This window comes from Pseudophryne corroboree, chromosome 8, assembly GCF_028390025.1.
Source record: "Pseudophryne corroboree isolate aPseCor3 chromosome 8, aPseCor3.hap2, whole genome shotgun sequence".
NCBI lineage: Eukaryota > Metazoa > Chordata > Amphibia > Anura > Myobatrachidae > Pseudophryne > Pseudophryne corroboree.
Window position 1 is genome coordinate 117524655 of NC_086451.1, and position 22185 is coordinate 117546839.

General features: G+C 49.8%; 1 protein-coding gene across 3 annotated transcripts in view; it reads left to right on the forward strand.

The window, feature by feature from the left end:
* CCNB3 (cyclin B3) overlaps positions 1 to 22185 on the forward strand; it is a 106944-nt gene that overhangs the window by 37176 nt on the left and 47583 nt on the right. For all 3 annotated transcript variants that reach the window (XM_063936890.1, XM_063936889.1, XM_063936891.1), the window contains 2 exons: positions 5833 to 5916; positions 6676 to 6791. In XM_063936890.1, coding sequence (XP_063792960.1) covers positions 5833 to 5916; positions 6676 to 6791 — 200 coding nt within the window. The remainder of the gene's footprint in view (positions 1 to 5832; positions 5917 to 6675; positions 6792 to 22185) is intronic.

Consider the following 22185-nt stretch of genomic DNA (forward strand, 5'->3'; position numbering starts at 1 on the left):
ATGGTGGCTTCTTACGAAGCAATTCCCTTCGGCAGGTTCCATGCAAGGATCTTTCAGTGGGATCTGTTAGACAAATGGTCCGGATCGCATCTTCAGATGCATCGGTTGATCACCCTGTCCCCAAGGGCCAGGGTGTCTCTGCTGTGGTGGCTGCAGAGTGCTCATCTTCTCGAGGGCCGCAGATTCGGCATTCAGAACTGGGTCCTGGTGACCACTGAGGCAAGCCTCCGAGGATGGGGGGGGCAGTCACTCAGGGAAGGAACTTCCAAGGACAGTGGTCAAGTCAGGAGACTTCACTACACATAAATATACTGGAACTAAGAGCCATTTACAACGCCCGGAGTCAAGCAGTGCCCCTGCTTCAAAACCAACCAGTGCTGATTCAATCAGACAACATCACGGCGGTCGCCCATGTAAACCGCCAGGGCGGCACAAGAAGCAGGATGGCGATGGCAGAAGCCACAAGGATTCTACGATGGGCGGAGAATCACGTGCTAGCACTGTCAGCAGTGTTCATTCCGGGAGTGGACAACTGGGAAGCAGAATTCCTCAGCAGGCACGACCTCCACCCGGGAGAGTGGGGACTTCATCCAGAAGTCTTCACGCAGGTTGTAAACCGTTGGGAACGGCCACAGGTGGACATGATGGCGTCCCGCCTCAACAAAAAGCTAAAAAAATATTGCGCCAGGTCAAGGGACCCTCAGGCGATAGCTGTGGACGCACTAGTGACACCGTGGGTGTACCAGTCGGTTTATGTGTTCCCTTCTCTTCCTCTCATACCCAAGGTACTGAGGATAGTAAGAAAGAGAGGAGTAAGAACTAAACTCATTGTTCCGGATTGACCAAGAAGAACTTGGTACCCAGAACTACAAGAAATGATCTCAGAGGACCCATGGCCTCTGCCTCTCAGACAGGACCTGTTACTGCAGGGGCCCTGTCTGTTCCAAGACTTACCGCGGCTGCGTTTGACGGCATGGCGGTTGAACGCCGGATCCTAACGGAAAAGGGCATTCCAGATGAAGTGATTCCTACGCTGATAAAAGCTAGGAAGGATGTGACAGCAAATCATTATCACCGCATATGGCGGAAATATGTTGCTTGGTGTGAGGCCAGGAAGGCCCCAACAGAGGAATTCCAGCTGGGGCGATTTCTGCACTTCCTACAGTCAGGAGTGACTATGGGCCTAAAATTGGGGTCCATAAAGGTCCAGATTTCGGCCCTATCTATTTTCTTTCAAAAAGAACTGGCTTTAAGGGAGTGCTGCATATTCAGCCCCCGTTTGTGCCTCCAGTGGCACCTTGGGATCTTAACGTTGTGTTGGATTTCCTGAAATCCCACTGGTTTGAGCCACTTAAGACCGTGGAGCTAAAACATCTCACGTGGAAAGTGGTCATGCTATTGGCCTTAGCTTCGGCTAGGCGTGTGTCAGAATTGGCGGCTTTGTCGTGTAAAAGCCCTTATCTGATCTTCCATATGGACAGGGCAGAATTGAGGACTCGTCCCCAATTTCTCCCTAAGGTGGTATCAGCGTTTCATTTGAACCAACCTATTGTGGTGCCTGCGGCTACTTGGGACTTGGAGGACTCCAAGTTACTGGATGTAGTCGGGGCTTTGAAAATCTATGTGGCCAGGACGGCTGGAGTCAGGAAAACTGACTCTCTGTTTATCCTGCATGCACCCAACAAGCTGGGTGCTCCTGCTTCAAAGCAAACTATTGCGCGCTGGATCTGTAACACGATTCAGCAAGCTCATTCTGCGGCAGGGTTACCGCATCCTAAATCGGTAAAAGCCCATTCCACAAGGAAGGTGGGCTTTTCTTGGGCGGCTACCCGAGGGGTCTCGGCTTTACAGCTTTGCCGAGCTGCTACTTGGTCGGGTTCAAACACATTTGCTAAGTTCTACAAGTTTGATACTCTGGCTGAGGAGGACCTTGCCTTTGCTCTTTCGGTGCTGCAGAGTCATCCGCACTCGCCCGCCCGTTTGGGAGCTTTGGTATAATCCCCATGGTCCTTACGGAGTTCCCAGCATCCACTAGGACATCGGAGAAAATAAGAATTTACTCACCGGTAATTCTATTTCTCGTAGTCCGTAGTGGATGCTGGGCGCCCGTCCCAAGTGCGGATTTTCTGCAATACATGTATATAGTTATTGCTTAACTAAAGGGTTATTGTTATGAGCCATCTGTTACTGAGGCTCAGTTGTTGTTCATACTGTTAACTGGGTATGGTTATCACAAGTTGTACAGTGTGATTGGTGTGGCTGGTATGAGTCTTAACCTGGATTCCAAATCCTTTCCTTGTTGTGTCGGCTCTTCCGGGCACAATTTCCTTAACTGAGGTCTGGAGGAGGGGCATAGAGGGAGGAGCCAGTGCACACCAGATAGTACCTAATCTTTCTTTTAGAGTGCCCAGTCTCCTGCGGAGCCCGTCTATTCCCATGGTCCTTACGGAGTTCCCAGCATCCACTACGGACTACGAGACATAGAATTACCAGTGAGTAAATTCTTATTTTTTATGCTTTCTCCAGGCTTAATACATCTGCCCCAATATTCTGTTCAATTTCCCAACGATGATGGGTGCATTAACCCCTTCTGTACTGTCCATATAGGTGAATACATTGATTGGCACTGAGTACTTGTACAGTACATGCAGAGGAGTTAAAAAAAAAAAAAGAGAACCTATAGTATGCACCCATGTTCCCTGACTTATCGGCTATAACGTAATGCAGTGTTTCCCAAACTTTCTTGAATCACGTTGCCCTATCCATAGCACCCCTAGGATACAAGTTTCTTGAGAAATTCAGGAAAAAAATAATTTAAGTAAATTTAATCTTACCGGTCATCCTTTGTCAGGGGTGGGGAACTTTTTTTTTTTTTTTACCAAGGGCCATTTGGATATTTATAAAATGCTTCGGGGGCCATACAATAATTTTCAACGGAAAAAATTACCCTGCCACTTAGAGGTACTGTGTGCGCGCACCAAAATATATGGGTGTGGCCAATTGAAATGGGACGTGATCCACATATGCCTCCAATAGTGCAGTGCCAGATGATCCACAATTGCCCCCACAGTGCCAGATGATCCACAAGTGCCCCCACAGTGCCAGATCACTCACCGCTGCTACAGGTCCATCCGGCGGTGGCAGCAGGGGCGTGTCTCAGCTGTCGGGTCATGGCAGGGAGGAGAGCGTGGCTATGTCAGGCTGCAGCGGCGTGTAGGACCTCAAACCATCCGCTAGTTCGTGAGCCAATCAGAGCTCGCGGACCGGCAGCGACGGCTCCTGATTGGCCGCCGGTCCGCGAGCTCTGATTGGCTCACGAACCGGTGGCTGGTTTGAGATCCTACCCGCGGCTGCCGGACATAGGGCAGGGAGGAGAGCGCAGCTACTAACAGCTGAGACACGCCGCTGCTGGAATGAGCAGCGGCGTGTCTCGATGCCAAACAAACGGGTGGGCCGGAACAAACGGCTTTGCGGGTCGTATACGGCCCGCGGGCCAGAAGTTTCCCACCCCTGCTTTGTGTTTGGTGGTGGACTGGTTGTGCTTCTATTTGTCCACATATTTTATGATTGGCAGCCACTAGCCTGCGAGCAGTGATTGCTGGCCTGGAAGAACAGTCGAATTCATGGTCTCCTTGGATATCAAGGACGCCTACCTCCATATTCCGATTTGGCAGCCTCATCAGGCGTACCTGCGGTTTGCCCTGCATTCCAAGCACTGCTCTTCGGCCTGTCCACAGCCCCGAGGATATTCGCAAAGGTGATGGCGGAGATGGTTTCCAACTCCGAGTCCAGGGTGTCATTGTCCCTTACCTGGACGATCTTCTGATAAAAGCAAGATCCAAGGAGATTTTATTGCTCTATTTCTCTTGCGTCCTAGAAGATGCTGGTGTCCACATTAGTACCATGGGGTATAGATGGGTCCACTAGGAGCCACTTGCACTTTAAGAGTTTGAGTGTGGGCTGGCTCCTCCCTCTACAAGTACCTCCCGTGGAAAACGGTGATGTTACTGGCCCTAGCTTCTGCTCAATGTGTCTCAGAATTGGGGGCCTTATCTTGTAAAAGTCCATACTTGATCTTTTACGAGGACAGGGCAGAGCTCCGGACTAGGCAGCAGTTCCTGCCGAAGGTTGTCTCCGCATTTAACTTGAATCAACCTATTGTGGTTCCTTCTGGTTCTGGTGCTTCTGCTCCTTCGGAGGCATTGGATGCAGTGCGAGGCTTGAAGATCTATGTCAAGAGAACGTCTCGGATCAGAAAGACTGATTCCTTGTTCGTGCTCTATGATGTGCAGAAAAAGGGTTGTCCTGCTTTGAAGCAGTCCATTGCTCGTTGGATTAGACTTACTATTCAACAGGCCTATGTGTCTGCAGCCTGACCTGTTCCTAAGTCTCTGAAGGCCCACTCTGAGATCAGTGTGTTCTTCCTGGGCGGCTGCCTGCGGATTCTCTGCCTTACAACTATGCCGAGCTGCTACCTGGTCGGGGAAGAACACTTTTGTGAAGTTCTACAAGTTTGATACCCTGGCCAAAGAAGATACCCAGTTTGGGCAGGTGGTGCTGCAGTAGTATCTGCACGTTCCCGCCCGTTATGGAAGCTTTGGGATGTCCCCATCGTACTAGATTCCCCAATATCCCTTATGGATGCTAGAGAAAATAGGATTTTAATTAAACATAGAAACATAGAATTTGACGGCAGATAAGAACCACTTGGCCCATCTAATCTGCCCCCTTTTTTTTTTTTTTTTTTTTTTTTATCCTTTAGGTAATCTCAACCCTTTTTGAACCTTAATTCTTTGTAAGGATATTCATATGCCTATCCCAAGCATGTTTAAATTGCTCTACAGTCTTAGCATCTACCACCTCTGATGGGAGGCTATTCCACTTATCCACTACCCTTTCTGTGAAATAATCCTACCGGTAAATCCATTTCTCGTAGTCCATAAGGGATATTGGGCGCCCACCTCAGTGCATTGACTTTTTCAGCAGGTTCTTGTTATGCGGTTACCTGTTCAGCTGTTGTTGATACCAGGCGTTGTTTTGTTAGTGGTTTGCTGGTCTGTAAATCTCACCACTCTTTGTTATAATATTTCTTCTGTCATATATGTCCTTTCTCCTTCGGTCACGTTTTTACCTATAACTGCCTGTGGGAGGGGGCATAGAGGGGTGGAGCCAGTACACCCAGTTGAAGAAATTTAAAGTGCACTGGCTCCTTTGGACCCAGTCCTCTACCCCATCGTACTAGATTCCGTGGACTACGAGAAGGGATTTTCCGGTAGGTAACTAAAATCCTATTTTGGCTGTGGATTACCAAGCCATGCCACCCAGTTATGGAACCACTGACATATGTGTGATAACAATGAAAAGTCAATAAAATGTGTGTATTATACTAGTATATAAGTGACAGGTTCTTCAGGGTTACCATCCACAAGTTTGATTCGTAAGAGGATGGGTAACCGTTGTCAGATTAATATATGAAAATCATCCTATACGTTACGTTCTATTGATAAACTTCCGATCACGTCCTCGTATGGAAATGAGTTCCACAGCTTATGCCACTTATACAGTGTTCGTATCGTTAGTATCAGGGTAATGGCCTCCTGACAATCGGCATCCCTGCAATGATGCTGCCTCTTCATAGTTGCCGATGTGGCCTTCTCAAAAGGAGGGATGAGCTTTAATAGGGGGCGGGGTGTATGTCTCCCCTAGCTGTAGAGGATCACTGAGTACATTATTCAAAGTCAATTTAGTGCATTAAATGTGATCAAATTGTGGCATTGTTATGAACATGAAAGCTTGTGTATGTAATTGTGTGTGACATTCATTTTCCCACAGGAGGATTGTGGCCAGACAAAGCGCTCCCCGTCCTCTCCACAGGGTGGGGCAAAGAAAAGATCTGCATTTGGGGACATCACTAATGTGAGTATGCGTTTCTATAAAGAAGGTGCTTTAATCAGCCAGAGACTATAGTGCTGCAGTGTTTACCAGTGGTAAGGTTATAGTGACTGGTGAAGCAAAGGTTTAAACCATAGTTTAAGGACATGGAGCTAAAATTACTATGCAGGTGAATTTAAAGGAGCAATTATTATCGTGTAAGGGGTTTGTTACCATATATTTGTCCAAAGTTTTGGGCCTGCCCACCATTATCCAGGTCACCTCATTGGGCAAGCACCTATCATTCTAGGAGTTCACGTCTGGAGCGCAGGGCATCCACCCACCTGTTGACTAAAAAAATGATCTGTTCTAAACAATGTCAGTCTCCTATTTTGAGGCTCACCAAAATCAATATGCCCTGACATAATTGATGAATACAAATATGTATATTCTAAAGTTTTATATTAACCATGACCAAACATTGTTTGACTGGCTTCCTTCTGCCTGGTCTTCAGTATCATGCCCATTGCCCAGATCCCTAAACTCATGGTGCCAAGACTAATTGCATTATACTCTCCCTATTGCGCACACACTTTGGGTATCAATGAGGGCATTATAGATCATTAACAATAAAGGAAAGAATCTAGTGTAAATGTTATACAGTACATAACTGATCTGCACAGTGTGATTTCCTCAGTTATGGAAGTTCAGCTGCAAAATACCCATATAGTTGCATGGTGAAAATGGTGTTGGTGCATCCACATTTGGAAGGCCTGTTTTCAGACAAACCATTGCTCTCTGCAGGCTAACAAAAATCAGCTGCTTCTGAAGAAAAAAGATGGGCCTAAAGCTGTCCTGAAGAAGACAAAAAACGTTGCTACAAGTGGAGTTGCAAAAAATAACGAGATAAACCTAAAGAGGTAAGTCACCCTCTTATTTGTTGTCCAGATTAGTCTTTTGGACACATGACAAGATTTGAATGTTCCTTTCTATAGTCCTTTGAGACATGAGCGTAACGGCTGTAATAGTGGTTTGACACACACACACACACACACACACACACACACACACACACACACTCTCACACTCTCACACTCTCACACTCTCACACTCTCACACTCTCACACTCTCACACTCTCACACTCTCACACACTCATTAGCAGCACCCCACTAGTGCCCAGGCACCGTACTCATTCATTGATGAATCGCTTCCTCACTGATACACCAACTACACACCAGAAGCATCCATCCACCAAAACCCAGCCCTCATCATTCACTAGTACCAACACCCCTGCGGCACTTAGAAAATCCCCATGGCAGTTCATTCATTACCTACATCCAAGCAGCCCTCGCCCCCATACACTACTGATACCTTTACAGCACCCAGACGCCTCCCCTCATACAGTCTAGCACTGACGCCTGCTTCCCCCCCCCCCCCCCCCCCCCCCGTTCCCTGTACACTACAGCACATAGGTGGTCACTGGTAGGCAGGGTTGCCCTGCCTACTTCACAATCACCATGTCCATCTCTTCCGGTCGGGCTGCCCCTGTCGGTGGCAGCGGCTGAGTGGGAAGAGGATCAATCTGTCTATCCAGGGGTGTTAGTTGTTCTCATTGGCTATAAATGTCCCTATGCAAGACATGATGGGCTGTATTCAATTCTTTTCACCCCCTGCCACACCCGTTCTGTTTCTGCCCTCGGGGGCGTGGTATCATCATTTCAGCTCATTAACCCCGGGGTAGTGAGGCACTCAACCCTTTACACAGCTAAACCTGATTACTATGGGCACGATATGCGAGAAAATCAGGATCGTTTTAGGAAGGAGATTGGGCGTGATATATCGTTTGAATACCGCCCGATGAGTACTATAATACTTAGATCAATGTAATGCTTCTGCTATTACAGCAGGAAAAGATGAATAGAAAAATGTATGTGAATAAACTGTTTTAAAATATTTTAGCTTGAATATTAGTTGCACTTTTTTGTTTTAGTAGGATACTTACGATATTAAATCACGATTGTATCAATGTTTCGGGTTTAGGGGTGTAGAGTAGGATCTTGAGCCGAAGCACCAACAGGCTCAAAAGCTTTGACCTTCTTCCCAAGATGCATAGCGCCGCCTCCTATATCACCCCGCCTCCGTGTACAGGAGCTCAGTTTGTAGTTGGTGCTTGCAGTGCAAGCATGTGACAGGAAGAGCTGCTCACAGCATCTCTAGAAAAAGCTTTTTCTGAGGGGAAAAAAAAAAAGACTACAAGAGCAGCAGCAGAGGCACAGATTGTGCTGGATGTCAGTAGACATTGCCTGCTGCAGCTCCGTCTCTCCCCCAGCGGCGCTGTACACTCCCGTGCCCTGGTTGCCGGGTACCTACAGCAGGAGGCTCCGATTTTCTTCCAAGTTAGTCACACATGGCTGGGGCTCTCCGGGATCGTGTGGCCGCACTTCGAGAGGAGGTAAGTGAGTCCCGCTCGCGGGACCCGCACTTTATCGAGATCCGGTGGGAGGCGGGCCGCGCGCGCAGGCGGTGGACACGGTGGCAGTACAGGCTATCCCACTAGCTCACCAGGGCATGGGTGCAGGTCAGGTTTTCTCTCTAAACCTTTTTTACAAGTAGCCCGCAGTACCCGGTGGTTTTGCCAGCAGAGGGGATAAGGCTTAGACCTGAAGCCCCTCCCCCAGGCCGCCATTTCCAGCAAATGTTCCCGCCCTGGAGCTGCATATCTGTCTCTCCCTCATTCCCTGGCAGTGTCTGCGGCGCCATTATCCCTCAGCTCACTGTTCCTGGGAATGCTTGGGCAAATCCTCCTATGTAAAGCCGCCTGGTTGTCAGTGCTGTGACTTTACATGACGCTTAAGTATTCTACCTGCCTTTTCTCTGACGTCCTAGTGGATGCTGGGAACTCCGTAAGGACCATGGGGAATAGCGGCTCCGCAGGAGACTGGGCACAAAAAGTAAAAGCTTTAGACTAGCTGGTGTGCACTGGCTCCTCCCCCTATGACCCTCCTCCAAGCCTCAGTTAGATTTTTGTGCCCGAACGAGAAGGGTGCAAGCTAGGTGGGTGGCTCTCCTGAGCTGCTTAGAAGTAAAAGTTTAAATAGGTTTTTTTATTTTCAGGGAGTCCTGCTGGCAACAGGCTCACTGCATCGTGGGACTAAGGGGAGAAGAAGCGAACTCACCTGACTGCAGAGTGGATTGGGCTTCTTGGCTACTGGACATTAGCTCCAGAGGGACGATCACAGGTTCAGCCTGGATGGGTCCCGGAGCCGCGCCGCCGGCCCCCTTACAGAGCCAGAAGAGCGAAGAGGTCCAGAGAAAGCGGCGGCAGAAGACGTTCCTGTCTTCAAATAAGGTAGCGCACAGCACTGCAGCTGTGCGCCATTGCTCTCAGCACACTTCACACTCCGGTCACTGAGGGTGCAGGGCGCTGGGGGGGAGCGCCCTGAGACGCAATAAAAACGATATAAAAACCTTATATGGCTAAAAAAAAAAAATGCATCACATATAGCTCCTGGGCTATATGGATGCATTTATCCTCTGCCAGTTTCCTGAAAAAAAGCGGGAGAAAAGGCCGCCGTGAAGGGGGCGGAGCCTTTCTCCTCAGCACACAAGCGCCATTTTCTTTCACAGCTCCGCTGGAAGGACGGCTCCCTGACTCTCCCCTGCAGTCCTGCACTACAGAAACAGGGTAAAACAGAGAGGGGGGCACTATTGGCAGCTAATATATAAATACAGCAGCTATAACAGGGAGTAACACTTATATAAGGTTATCCCTGTATATATATATATAGCGCTCTGGTGTGTGCTGGCAAACTCTCCCTCTGTCTCCCCAAAGGGCTAGTGGGGTCCTGTCCTCTATCAGAGCATTCCCTGTGTGTGTGCTGGGTGTCGGTACGATTGTGTCGACATGTATGAGGAGGAAAATGATGTGGAAGCAGAGCAATTGCCTGTGTTAGTGATGTCACCCCCTAGGGAGTCGACACCTGACTGGATGGTAGTAATTAAAGAATTACGTGACAATGTCAGCACTTTGCAAAAAACTGACGACATGAGACAGCCGACAAATCAATTAGTGCCTGTTCAGGCGTCTCAGACACCGTCAGGGGCGCTAAAATGCCCGTTACCTCAGATGGTCGACACAGACCCTGACACGGATACTGAATCCAGTGTCGACGGTGAGGAGACAAACGTAATGTCCAGTAGGGCCACACGTTACATGATCACGGCAATGAAGGAGGCATTGAACATTTCTGACACTACAAGTACCACAAAAAAGGGTATTATGTGGGGTGTGAAAAAACTACCAGTGGTTTTTCCTGAGTCAGATGAATTAAATAAATTATTGGCACTATACCCTTTCCCGCCAGAGGTTAGGGCACGTTGGGAAACACCCCCTAGGGTAGATAAGGCGCTCACACGCTTATCAAAACAAGTGGCGTTACCGTCTCCTGATACGGCCGCTCTCAAGGAACCAGCTGATAGAAGGCTGGAAAATATCTTAAAAGGTGTATATACACACATACCGGTGTTATACTGCGACCAGCGATCGCCTCAGCCTGGATGTGCAGCGCTGGAGTGGCTTGGTCGGATTCCCTGACTGAAAATATTGATACCCTGGATAGGGACAGTATATTATTAACTATAGAGCATTTAAAGGATGCATTACTATATATGCGAGATGCACAGAGGGATATTTGCACCCTGGCATCTAGAGTAAGTGCGATGTCCATTTCTGCCAGAAGAACGTTATGGACGCGACAGTGGTCAGGTGATGCGGATTCCAAACGACATATGGAAGTATTGCCGTATAAAGGGGAGGAGTTATTTGGGGTCTGTCTATCGGACCTGGTGGCCACAGCAACGGCTGGAAAATCCACCTTTTTACCCCAGGTCACCTCTCGGCAGAAAAAGACACCGTCTTTTCAAACCCAGTCCAGTCCTTTCGTCCCTATAAAGGGCAAGAGGGAAAAAGGCCGCTCGTTCCTGCCCCGGGGCAGAGGAAGGGGAAAAAGACTGCACCATGCAGCCTCTTCCCAGGAGCAGAAGCCCTCCCCCGCTTCTGCCAAGTCCTCAGCATGACGCTGGGGCTCTGCAAGCAGACTCTGGCACGGTGGGGGGGCCGTCTCAAGAATTTCAGCGCGCAGTGGGCTCACTCGCAAGTGGACCCCTGGATCCTGCAGGTAGTATCACAGGGGTACAAATTGGAATTCGAGACGTCTCCCCCTCGCCGGTTCCTGAAGTCTGCTCTACCAACGTCTCCCTCCGACAGGGAGGCAGTATTGGAAGCTATTCACAAGCTGTATTCCCAGCAGGTGATAATCAAGGTACCCCTCCTACAACAGGGAAAGGGGTATTATTCCACGCTGTTTGTGGTACCGAAGCCGGACGGCTCGGTGAGACCAATTTTAAATCTAAAATCTTTGAACACTTACATAAAAAGGTTCAAATTCAAGATGGAGTCACTCAGAGCAGTGATAGCGAACCTGGAAGAAGGGGACTATATGGTATCTCTAGACATCAAGGATGCTTATCTCCATGTCCCAATCTACCCTTCTCACCAAGGGTACCTCAGGTTTGTGATACAAAACTGTCATTATCAGTTTCAGACGCTGCCGTTTGGATTGTCCACGGCACCACGGGTCTTTACCAAGGTAATGGCCGAAATGATGATTCTTCTTCGAAGAAAAGGCGTATTAATTATCCCTTACTTGGACGATCTCCTGATAAGGGCAAGGTCCAGGGAACAGAGTTCGGAGTAGCACTGTCTCAGGTAGTGCTACGTCAGCACGGGTGGATTCTAAATATTCCAAAATCGCAGCTGATTCCAACAACACGTCTACTGTTCCTAGGGATGATTCTGGACACAGTCCAGAAAAAGGTGTTTCTCCCGGAGGAGAAGGCCAGGGAGTTATCAGAGCTAGTCAGGAATCTCCTAAAACCAGGACAAGTGTCAGTGCATCAGTGCACGAGGGTCCTGGGAAAAATGGTGGCTTCTTACGAAGCAATCCCCCGAAGATTCCATGCAAGAACGTTTCAGTGGGATCTGCTGGACAAATGGTCCGGATCGCATCTTCAGATGCATCAGCGGATAACCCTATCTCCAAGGACAAGGGTATCTCTCCTGTGGTGGTTACAGAAGGCTCATCTTCTAGAGGGCCGCAGATTCGGCATTCAGGATTGGATGCTGGTAACCACGGATGCCAGCCTGAGAGGCTGGGGAGCAGTCACACAGGGAAGAAATTTCCAGGGCTTGTGGTCAAGCATGGAAACATCTCTTCATATAAACATTCTGGAACTAAGGGCCATTTACAATGCCCTAAGTCGAGCAAGGCCTCTGCTTCAGGGTCAACCGGTATTGATCCAGTCGGACAACATCACGGCTGTCGCCCACGTAAACAGACAGGGCGGCACAAGAAGCAGGAGGGCGATGGCAGAAGATGCAAGGATTCTCCGCTGGGCGGAAAATCATGTGATAGCACTGTCAGCAGTGTTCATTCCGGGAGTGGACAACTGGGAAGCAGACTTCCTCAGCAGACACGACCTCCACCCGGGGGAGTGGGGACTTCATCCAGAAGTCTTCCAAGTGATTGTAAACCGTTGGGAAAAACCAAAGGTGGACATGATGGCGTCCCGTCTCAACAAAAAACTAGACGGATATTGCGCCAGGTCAAGGGACCCTCAGGCAATAGCGGTGGACGCTCTGGTAACACCATGGGTGTACCAGTCAGTGTATGTGTTCCCTCCTCTGCCTCTCATACCAAAAGTACTGAGAATCATAAAAAGGAGAGGAGTAAGAACTATACTCGTGGTTCCGGATTGGCCAAGAAGGACTTGGTACCCGGAACTTCAAGAGATGCTCACGGAGGAACCGTGGCCTCTACCTCTAAGAAAGGACCTGCTCCAGCAGGGGCCTTGTCTGTTCCAAGACTTACCGCGGCTGCGTTTGACGGCATGGCAGTTGAACGCCGGATCCTGAAGGAAAAAGGCATTCCAGAAGAAGTCATCCCTACCCTGATAAAGGCCAGGAAGGATGTAACCGCAAAACATTATCACCGCATTTGGCGAAAATATGTTGCGTGGTGTGAGGCCAAAGAGGCCCCTGCAGAGGAATTTCAACTGGGTCGCTTCCTACATTTCCTGCAAACAGGACTGTCTATGGGCCTAAAATTAGGGTCCATTAAGGTTCAAATTTCGGCCCTGTCGATTTTCTTCCAAAAAGAACTGGCTTCAGTGCCTGAAGTCCAGACGTTTGTCAAAGGGGTACTGCATATACAGCCTCCTTTTGTGCCCCCGGTGGCACCTTGGGATCTCAATGTGGTTTTGGGGTTCCTAAAATCACATTGGTTTGAACCACTCACCACTGTGGAATTAAAATATCTCACATGGAAGGTGGTAATGCTGTTAGCCCTGGCTTCAGCCAGGCGTGTCTCGGAATTGGCGGCTTTATCTTATAAAAGCCCTTACCTGATTTTTCACACGGATAGGGCAGAATTGAGGACTCGTCCTCAATTTCTCCCAAAGGTGGTTTCACGTGAACCAGCCTATTGTGGTGCCTGCGGCTACTAGGGACTTGGAGGACTCCAAGTTACTGGACGTAGTCAGGGCCCTGAAAATATATATTTCCAGGACGGCTGGAGTCAGGAAATCTGACTCGCTGTTATCCTGTATGCACCCAACAAGCTGGGTGCTCCTGCTTCTAAGCAAACGATTGCTCGTTGGATTTGTAGTACAATTCAGCTTGCACATTCTGTGGCAGGCCTGCCACAGCCAAAATCTGTAAAAGCCCATTCCACAAGGAAGGTGGGCTCATCTTGGGCGGCTGCCCGAGGGGTCTCGGCTTTACAACTTTGCCGAGCAGCTACTTGGTCAGGGGCAAACACGTTTGCTAAATTCTACAAATTTGATACCCTGGCTGAGGAGGACCTGGAGTTCTCTCATTCGGTGCTGCAGAGTCATCCGCACTCTCCCGCCCATTTGGGAGCTTTGGTATAATCCCCATGGTCCTTACGGAGTCCCAGCATCCACTTAGGACGTTAGAGAAAATAAGAATTTACTTACCGATTAATTCTATTTCTCATAGTCCGTAGTGGATGCTGGGCGCCCATCCCAAGTGCGGATTGTCTGCAATACTTGTATATAGTTATTGTTACAAAATTCGGGTTATTATTGTTGTGAGCCATCTTTTCAGAGGCTCCTTCGTTTATCATACTGTTAACTGGGTTCAGATCACAGGTTGTACGGTGTGATTGGTGTGGCTGGTATGAGTCTTACCCGGGATTCAAGATCCTTCCTTATTATGTACGCTCGTCCGGGCACAGTATCCTAACTGAGGCTTGGAGGAGGGTCATAGGGGGAGGAGCCAGTGCACACCAGCTAGTTCAAGCTTTTACTTTTGTGCCCAGTCTCCTGCGGAGCCGCTATTCCCCATGGTCCTTACGGAGTCCCAGCATCCACTACGCACTATGAGAAATAGAATTATCGGTAAGTAAATTCTTATTTTACCCTCCGCACCAGGAGTACCTCAGATTTGTGGTACAGGACTGTCACTATCGGTTCCAGACGCTGCCGTTTGGGTTATCCACGGCACCGAGGGTCTTTACCAAGGTAATGGCCGAAATGATGATACTCCTTCGCAAGAAGGGAGCTTTAATTATCCCATACTTGGACGATCTCCTGATAAAGGCGAGGTCCAGAGAACAGTTGTTAGTGGGGGTAGCACTTTCTCGGGAAGTGCTACAACAGCACGGCTGGATTCTCAATATTCCAAAGTCACAGCTGGTCCCGACGACACGTCTTCTGTTCCTGGGAATGATTCTGGACACAGACCAGAAGAGTTTCTTCCAGTGGAAAAAGCCGAGGAGTTGTCATCTCTAGTCAGAGACATCCTAAAACCAGGACAGGTGTCGGTACATCAATGCACACGAGTCCTGGGAAAAATGGTAGCTTCGTACGAAGCAATCCCATTCGGAAGGTTCCACGCAAGGACGTTCCAGTGGGACCTGTTGGACAAATGGTCCGGGTCCCATCTCCAGATGCCACAGCGGATAACCCTGTCGGCAAGGACCAGGGTGTCGCTGCTGTGGTGGCTGCAGAGGGCTCATCTACTAGAGGGCCGCAGATTCGGAATACAGGACTGGGTCCTGGTGACCACGGATGCCAGCCTTTGGGGCTGGGGAGCAGTCACACAGGGAAGAAATTTCCAAGGACTGTGGTCAAATCGGGAGATTTCGCTTCACATAAATATTCTGGAGCTAAGGGCCATTTACAATGCCCTAAGCCAAGCAAGGCCCCTGCTTCAGAACCAGCCGGTACTGATCCAATCAGACAACATCACGGCGGTCGCCCATGTAAACAGACAGGGCGGCACAAGAAGCAGGATGGCGATGGCAGAAGCCACAAGGATTCTCCGATGGGCAGAGAATCATGTGTTGGCACTGACAGCGGTGTTCATTCCGGGAGTGGACAACTGGGAAGCAGACTTCCTCAGCAGGCACGACCTCCACCCGGGAGAATGAGGACTTCATCCAGAAGTCTTCCAAATGCTGGTAGACCGTTGGGAAAGACCACAGGTGGACATGATGGCGTCCCGCCTCAACAAAAAGTTGAAAAGATATTGCGCCAGGTCAAGGGACCCTCAGGCGATCGCTGTGGACGCTCTAGTGACACCGTGGGTGTACCGGTCGGTTTATGTGTTTCCTCCTCTGCCTCTCATTCCCAAGGTACTGAGAATAATAAGAAAGCGAGGAGTGAAAACCTATACTCGTGGTTCCGGATTGGCCAAGAAGAGCTTGGTACCCGGAACTTCAAGAGATGCTTGCAGAGGACCCTTGGCCTCTGCCGCTCAGACAAGACCTGCTGCAGCAGGGACCCTGTCTGTTCCAAGACTTACCGCTGCTGCGTTTGACGGCATGGCGGTTGAACACCGGATCCTGGAGGAAAAGGGCATTCCGGAGGAAGTCATCTCTACCCTGATCAAAGCCAGGAAGGATGTCACCGCAAAACATTATCACCGCATTTGGCGAAAATATGTTGCGTGGTGTGAGGCCAAGAAGGCCCCGACGGAGGAATTTCAGCTGGGTCGATTCCTGCATTTCCTGCAAGCAGGGGTGACGTTGGGCCTCAAATTGGGGTCCATTAAGGTCCAGATTTCTGCTCTGTCGATTTTCTTCCAAAAAGAACTGGCTTCACTGCCTGAAGTTCAGACGTTTGTCAAAGGATTTCTGCATATTCAGCCTCCTTTTGTGGCCCCAGTGGCACCTTGGGATCTCAATGTGGTTTTGGAATTCCTGAAATCACATTGGTTCGAGCCACTTAAGACTGTGGATTTGAAATATCTCACGTGGAAAGTGGTCATGTTGTTGGCCCTGGCTTCGGCCAGGCGAGTATCAGAATTGGCGGCTTTGTCTTGTAAAAGTCCTTATCTGATTTTCCATATGGATAGGGCAGAGTTGAGGACTCGTCCTCATTTTCTCCCGAAGGTGGTTTCAGCTTTTCACTTGAACCAACCTATTGTGGTGCCTGCGGCTACTAGGGACTTGGAGGATTCCAAGTTACTGGACGTAGTCAGGGCCCTGAAAATGTATGTTTCCAGGACGGCTGGAGTCAGGAAGACTGACTCGCTATTTATCCTGTATGCACCCAACAAGCTGGGGGCTCCTGCTTCTAAGCAGTCTATCGCGCGCTGGATTTGTAGCACTATTCAGCTGGCGCATTCTGCAGTGGGACTACCGCAGCCTAAATCGGTGAAAGCCCTTTCCACAAGGAAGGTGGGCTCATCTTGGGCGGCTGCCTGAGGGGTCTCGGCTTTACAGCTTTGCCGAGCTGCTACCTGGTCGGGATCAAACACGTTTGCAAAATTCTACAAGTTTGATACCCTGGCTGAGGAGGACCTTGAGTTTGCTCATTCGGTGCTGCAGAGTCATCCGCACTCTCCCGCCCGTTTGGGAGCTTTGGTATAATCCCCATGGTCCTTACGGAGTCCCCAGCATCCACTAGGACGTCAGAGAAAATAAGAATTTACTCACCGGTAATTCTATTTCTCGTAGTCCGTAGTGGATGCTGGGCGCCCATCCCAAGTGCGGATTGTCTGCAATACTTGTAAATAGTTATTGTTACTATAATCGGGTTGTTATTGCGAGCCATCTGTTCAGAGGCTCCATTGTTATCATACTGTTAACCGGGGTTCCTATCACGAGTTATATGGTGTGATTGGTGTGGCTGGTATGAGTCTTACCCGGGATTCAAAAATCCTTCCTTATTGTGTCAGCTCTTCCGGGCACAGTTACTAACTGAGGCTTGGAGGAGGGTCATAGGGGGAGGAGCCAGTGCACACCAGATAGTCCTGAATCTTTCTTTAGAGTGCCCAGTCTCCTGCGGAGCCCGTCTATTCCCCATGGTCCTTACGGAGTCCCCAGCATCCACTACGGACTACGAGAAATGGAATTACCGGTGAGTAAATTCTTATTTTTTTCTCTGGATTTAGTCACCATATCTCTCCTTTATCTCTGCTAGTGCTGACTACACTGCGCAGGGGTTTGGGCTAGAGGTATTGTGCTGCTGACAAATTGTACTGTTACCGGATACTGCAAGTTATATCATGTCTGCTTCTGAGGGTAACCGTTCTGGGCTGAACACACTGCCGGAGTTGCTGAAGCCGCAGATACCTATGAGGAGAATATAGCAGCTGTAGGCTCTGGTTCTGGGGGCTCCTTGCCCCCCAGTGGGACGGTGGCAGCGGGGGCAAATAATGACCCGCCGTGGCCCGCTTTTTCCACGCTTCTGCATACGCTAGTTCATAAACTAACACCCCCTATGGGATCCCCAATGCCGGTACAACCGTTTGTGGTCCCTGCAGCTAACCCGCCGTGGGCGGACGATTTATCTGCTCAAATAAAGAAGTTGAACCAGTCCCTGACTACTAAAAAGTCTGACCGGCGCTCGTCTACGTCCAAGTGGTCCTCTAAGCGAGCGCTTGTCTCCTCACAATCCACTGCTGTCACTGACACCTCGTCGGATGAAGACGGCACTTACACTGACCCCACAGGTTCTGACTCCGATACGGCTGATGGGGAGGGTGGTTCACATGTGGCTGTTCCTGATCTTTGGGAGGCTATTAAGATGATTTTACAGTTTACGGATGATCCCGAGCCATCCGTTCCTCCTAAGAAACCAGATGGGTTCAAGCGTCAGAAGGTGATCAAACAAGTTTTACCTCACTCTGACCACCTAATTGATATACGTCAGGAACCCTGGGAAAACCCGGGTACGAAGTTTGTGCCTCAAAAGAAGATGCTGGCTCGCTATTCCCCCCCCCCCCCCCCCCCCCCCCCAGCGCAGGAGCTGTCTTAAGAATTGGGAAACGCCTCCTCCAGTGGACTCTCATGTGGCTAGGATGGTTGTTTCCTCAGCTCTACCGGTCTCCACCGTCGCGTCTCTAAAAGAGCTAACGGATAAACGTGTGGAGGGTTGTCTGAAAGCGATTTACACCCTCACGGGTGCTGCACAAAGGCCCACTATTGCAGCTACTTGGGCTGTAGAGGCCATTGAAGCATGGGCCTTGGAGTTAGATGCTGAAATCTCCTCTGACCATGCTAGACAATGCTTGTCTTATATTGTCACAGCTTCTCGTTGTATTAAAGAGGCGGCTTCTGATGCTGGTATCCTGGCAGCCAAGGCCTCTACTACGTCAGTCCTGGCTCGCCGGATATTGTGGCTGAGATCCTGGTCTGTGGATCTGGACTCTAGAAAAACCCTGGAGGTACTCCCTTTTAAGGGAGATATTCTGTTTGGGGAGGATTTAAATAAGATATTGGCTGACTTGGCTACTGCCAAAACTGCCTGTCTGCCAAGTAATGCTCCTTCTGTGTCGAAGGCTAAAGTTACTTCCTTTCGTCCTTCAGGTAAAGCAAAAGGTCAGGCGTACAACAAGCAGGCCCGCACTTCCAAACCTGGTAAGCCTAAGCCCAAAAGAGCCTGGGCGGCCCATCAGCCAGCTTCCAAGACGGATAAGCCTGCTGCATGACGGGGTGGCCTCCCTCTGGGTGGATCCCAGGGTGGGGGGCCGGCTTCTAGGGTATACTCGGGAATGGTTGAAGACCACTTCAGATGCCTGGGTACGGGAAGTCGTCACACGAGGTTACGCCATAGCCTTCAAAAACCGAACCCTCATCGATTTTGCCAGACAGATGTCCCGTCGGACAAGACAAAAGCAAACACTCTACATTCGGTGGTACAGACCCTCCTGGATACAGGAGTCTTAGTACAGGTGCCTCTTGCGCAGAGGGGCCGGGGGTACTATTCTCCGCTGTTTCTAGTCCCGAAACCGAATGGGTCCTCCCGGCCCATTCTCAACCTTAAGGCATTGAACAGGTTTGTGAAGGTTTCCAAGTTCCGTATGGAAACCCTTCGCTCTATAGTTCTGGCCTTGGAACCTGGGGTCTCCCTGGATATACAGGATGCTTACCTGCATATTCCTATAGCAGTGTCGTCTGCAATACCTGAGATTTGCGATTGGCAACGGCCATTACCAGTTTCGGGCGTTACCTCCGAGTCTTTACAAAAGTGATGACGGTGGTACTCCGCCGTCAATGGGTCAGGATACTGCCGTATTTGGACGACTTGTTAATCCTGGCAAATTCCCCAGAACTTCTCCTGCGTCATCTAGATGTGACAGTCCGGTTTCTGCAAGACCACGGGTGGCTCATCAACTGGAAGAAGTCATCCCTGATCCCTGCTCAGAGCATGGTGCATCTGGGAGCACTATTGGACACTCACAACCAGCAGTTGTTCCTGTCTCAGGAGAAAGTCCTGTCCTGAAACTTCAGTGTTCGACATGGTGGAGTACGCTCAATTTCGCTCTCGCCCTCTCCAGAGGCTGATTCTAGCCAAATGGGACGGCCTGCCTCATCGGATCAGGTCTCAAATGATCTCATTGACTCAGGAGGTCCGTCTGTCGCTGCTTTGGTGGCTCCGGGACCAACAATTGTGCAGGGGCCGTCCCTTCTGGATATCCAACTGGGTCCTGTTGACGACAGATGCCAGTCTAAGAGGTTGGGGCGCGGTGCTGGAGCAACACTCCCTTCAGGGGCGGTGGGCCAAGGAGGAGTCCCTCCTCTCGATCAATACTCTGGAGTTGCGGACGGTCTTCAATGCCTTGAACCTAGCCCAGCATTTAATTCAGAACCGTCCTGTTCAAGTACAGTCTGACAACGCCACCACAGTGGCTTACATAAATCATCAAGGCGGCACTCGAAGCCGCCTAGCAATGAAGGAAGTCTCACGGATTCTACAGTGGGCAGAACGCCATATCGGCAATATTCATTCCGGGAGTCCTGAATTGGGAAGCGGACTTTCTCAGTCGTCAGGACGTGCATGCCGGCGAGTGGGGCCTCCATCCAGAAGTGTTTCAACTCCTAGTGGAAAGGTGTGGGCTTCCAGACGTAGATCTGATGGCGTCTCGACACAATCACAAGGTTCCGGTCTTCGGAGCAAGGACAAGGGATCCTCAAGCAGCATTCGTGGATGCGCTGGCGGTACCGTGGAGGTTTCGGCTGCCGTACGTGTTCCCTCCGGTGTCACTCCTGCCCAGGGTAATTCGGAAGTTCAAGCAAGAAAAAGGAATTCTGCTTCTCATAGCTCCAGCGTGGCCCAGACGGCACTGGTTCTCAGACCTGCAAGGCCCATCGTCAGAGCGTCCAATTTTACTTCCACAACGCCCAGACCTCCTCGTTCAGGGCCCCTGTGCCTACCAGGACCTAGCCCGGCTGTCTTTGACGGCTTGGCTTTTGAAGCTTCCGTCTTAAGGGCTAAAGGGTTTTCTGAGGCGGTCATTCAAACTATGTTGCAGGCCCAGAAACCGGCTTCTGCTCGGATTTACTATAGGGTCTGGCATTCTTACTTTTTTTTGGTGCGCATCTAACGATTATGATGCTTCCAAATTTAGTATAGCCAAGTTGTTGGCTTTTCTTCAGCAGGGCCTGGACTTAGGCCTGCGTCTGGCCTCCCTCAAGGTTCAAATATCTGCCTTGTCGGTGTGGTTTCAGAGAAAAATTGCGTCCTTACCAGAGAAATTGCGACCTTACCTGATGTGCATACCTTTACTCAGGGCGTGTTGCGTATCCAACCTCCCTATGTCCCGCCTGTGACTACTTGGTACTTGTCGGTGGTTTTGGGGGCGTTACAAGAGTCTCCGTTTGAACCTCTTGGTTCAGCTGACCTTAAGTGGCTTTCCCTTAAGGTGGTGTTACTGCTGGCTATTGCTTTAGCTAGAAGACTGTCTGATTTGGGTGCCTTGTCCTGTAGTTACCCATATCTGATATTTCAACGTGACCGGGCGGTTCTTAGGACTCGTCCCGGCTATCTACCTAAGGTGGTTTCTTCATTCCACCTTAATCAGGAGATTGTAGTTCTGGCACTTGTTTCTCCTGATCTCTCACAAAGAGCGGTCTTTGGATGTGGTACGGGCTCTCCGTATCTGTGAAGAGAACTGCTCCTATTAGGAAATCTGATTCTCTTTTTGTTGTGTTTGGGTTTCACAAACGGGGCTGGCCTACTCACAAGCAAACTCTGGCCAGATTGATTAGAATGGTGATTGCACATGCTTATGTGAAGGCTGGTCTCTGCTCCTGATCACATTAAGGCCCATTCTACTCGGTCTGTTGGACCTTCTTGGGCGGCCTAACGGGGTGAGACCCTTGAACAATTGTGCAAGGCGGCTACGTGGTCCTCTGTGAACACGTTCATAAGGTTCTATGCCTTCGATACTGCCACTTCCCAGTATGCTTCTTTTGGACGCAGGGTTCTTGTGCCCGCTACAGTGCGTCCCCTCCCATAAGGAACTACTTTAGGACATCCCCTATGTCTATCCTTGTGGAGCCCAGTGTACCCCGCAGCAGAAAACGAGTTTTATGGTAAGCACTTACCTTTGTTAAAACTCTTTCTGCGAGGTACACTGGGCTCCACAAGGCGCCCACCCTGACTAACTTAGCTTCTTTGGGTTGGTATGGCATTAGCCGCTGACACTTCTCCTGTCGTATGAGTGTAGTGTTTGTGGCAACTAGCAGTTGTTGTCTCTTTTACTTGCTACTGCATTGGGCTGGTTAACAAAACTGAGCTCCTGTGCACGGAGCCGGGTGATATAGGAGGCGGCGCTATGCATCTTGGGAAGAAGGTCAGCTTTTGAGCCTGTTGGTGCTTTGGATCAAGATCCTACTCTACACCCCTATGTCTATCCTTGTGGAGCCCAGTGTACCTCGCAGAAAGCGTTTTAACAAAGGTAAGTTCTTACCATAAAACTCGTTTTTTAATTACAGCATTCC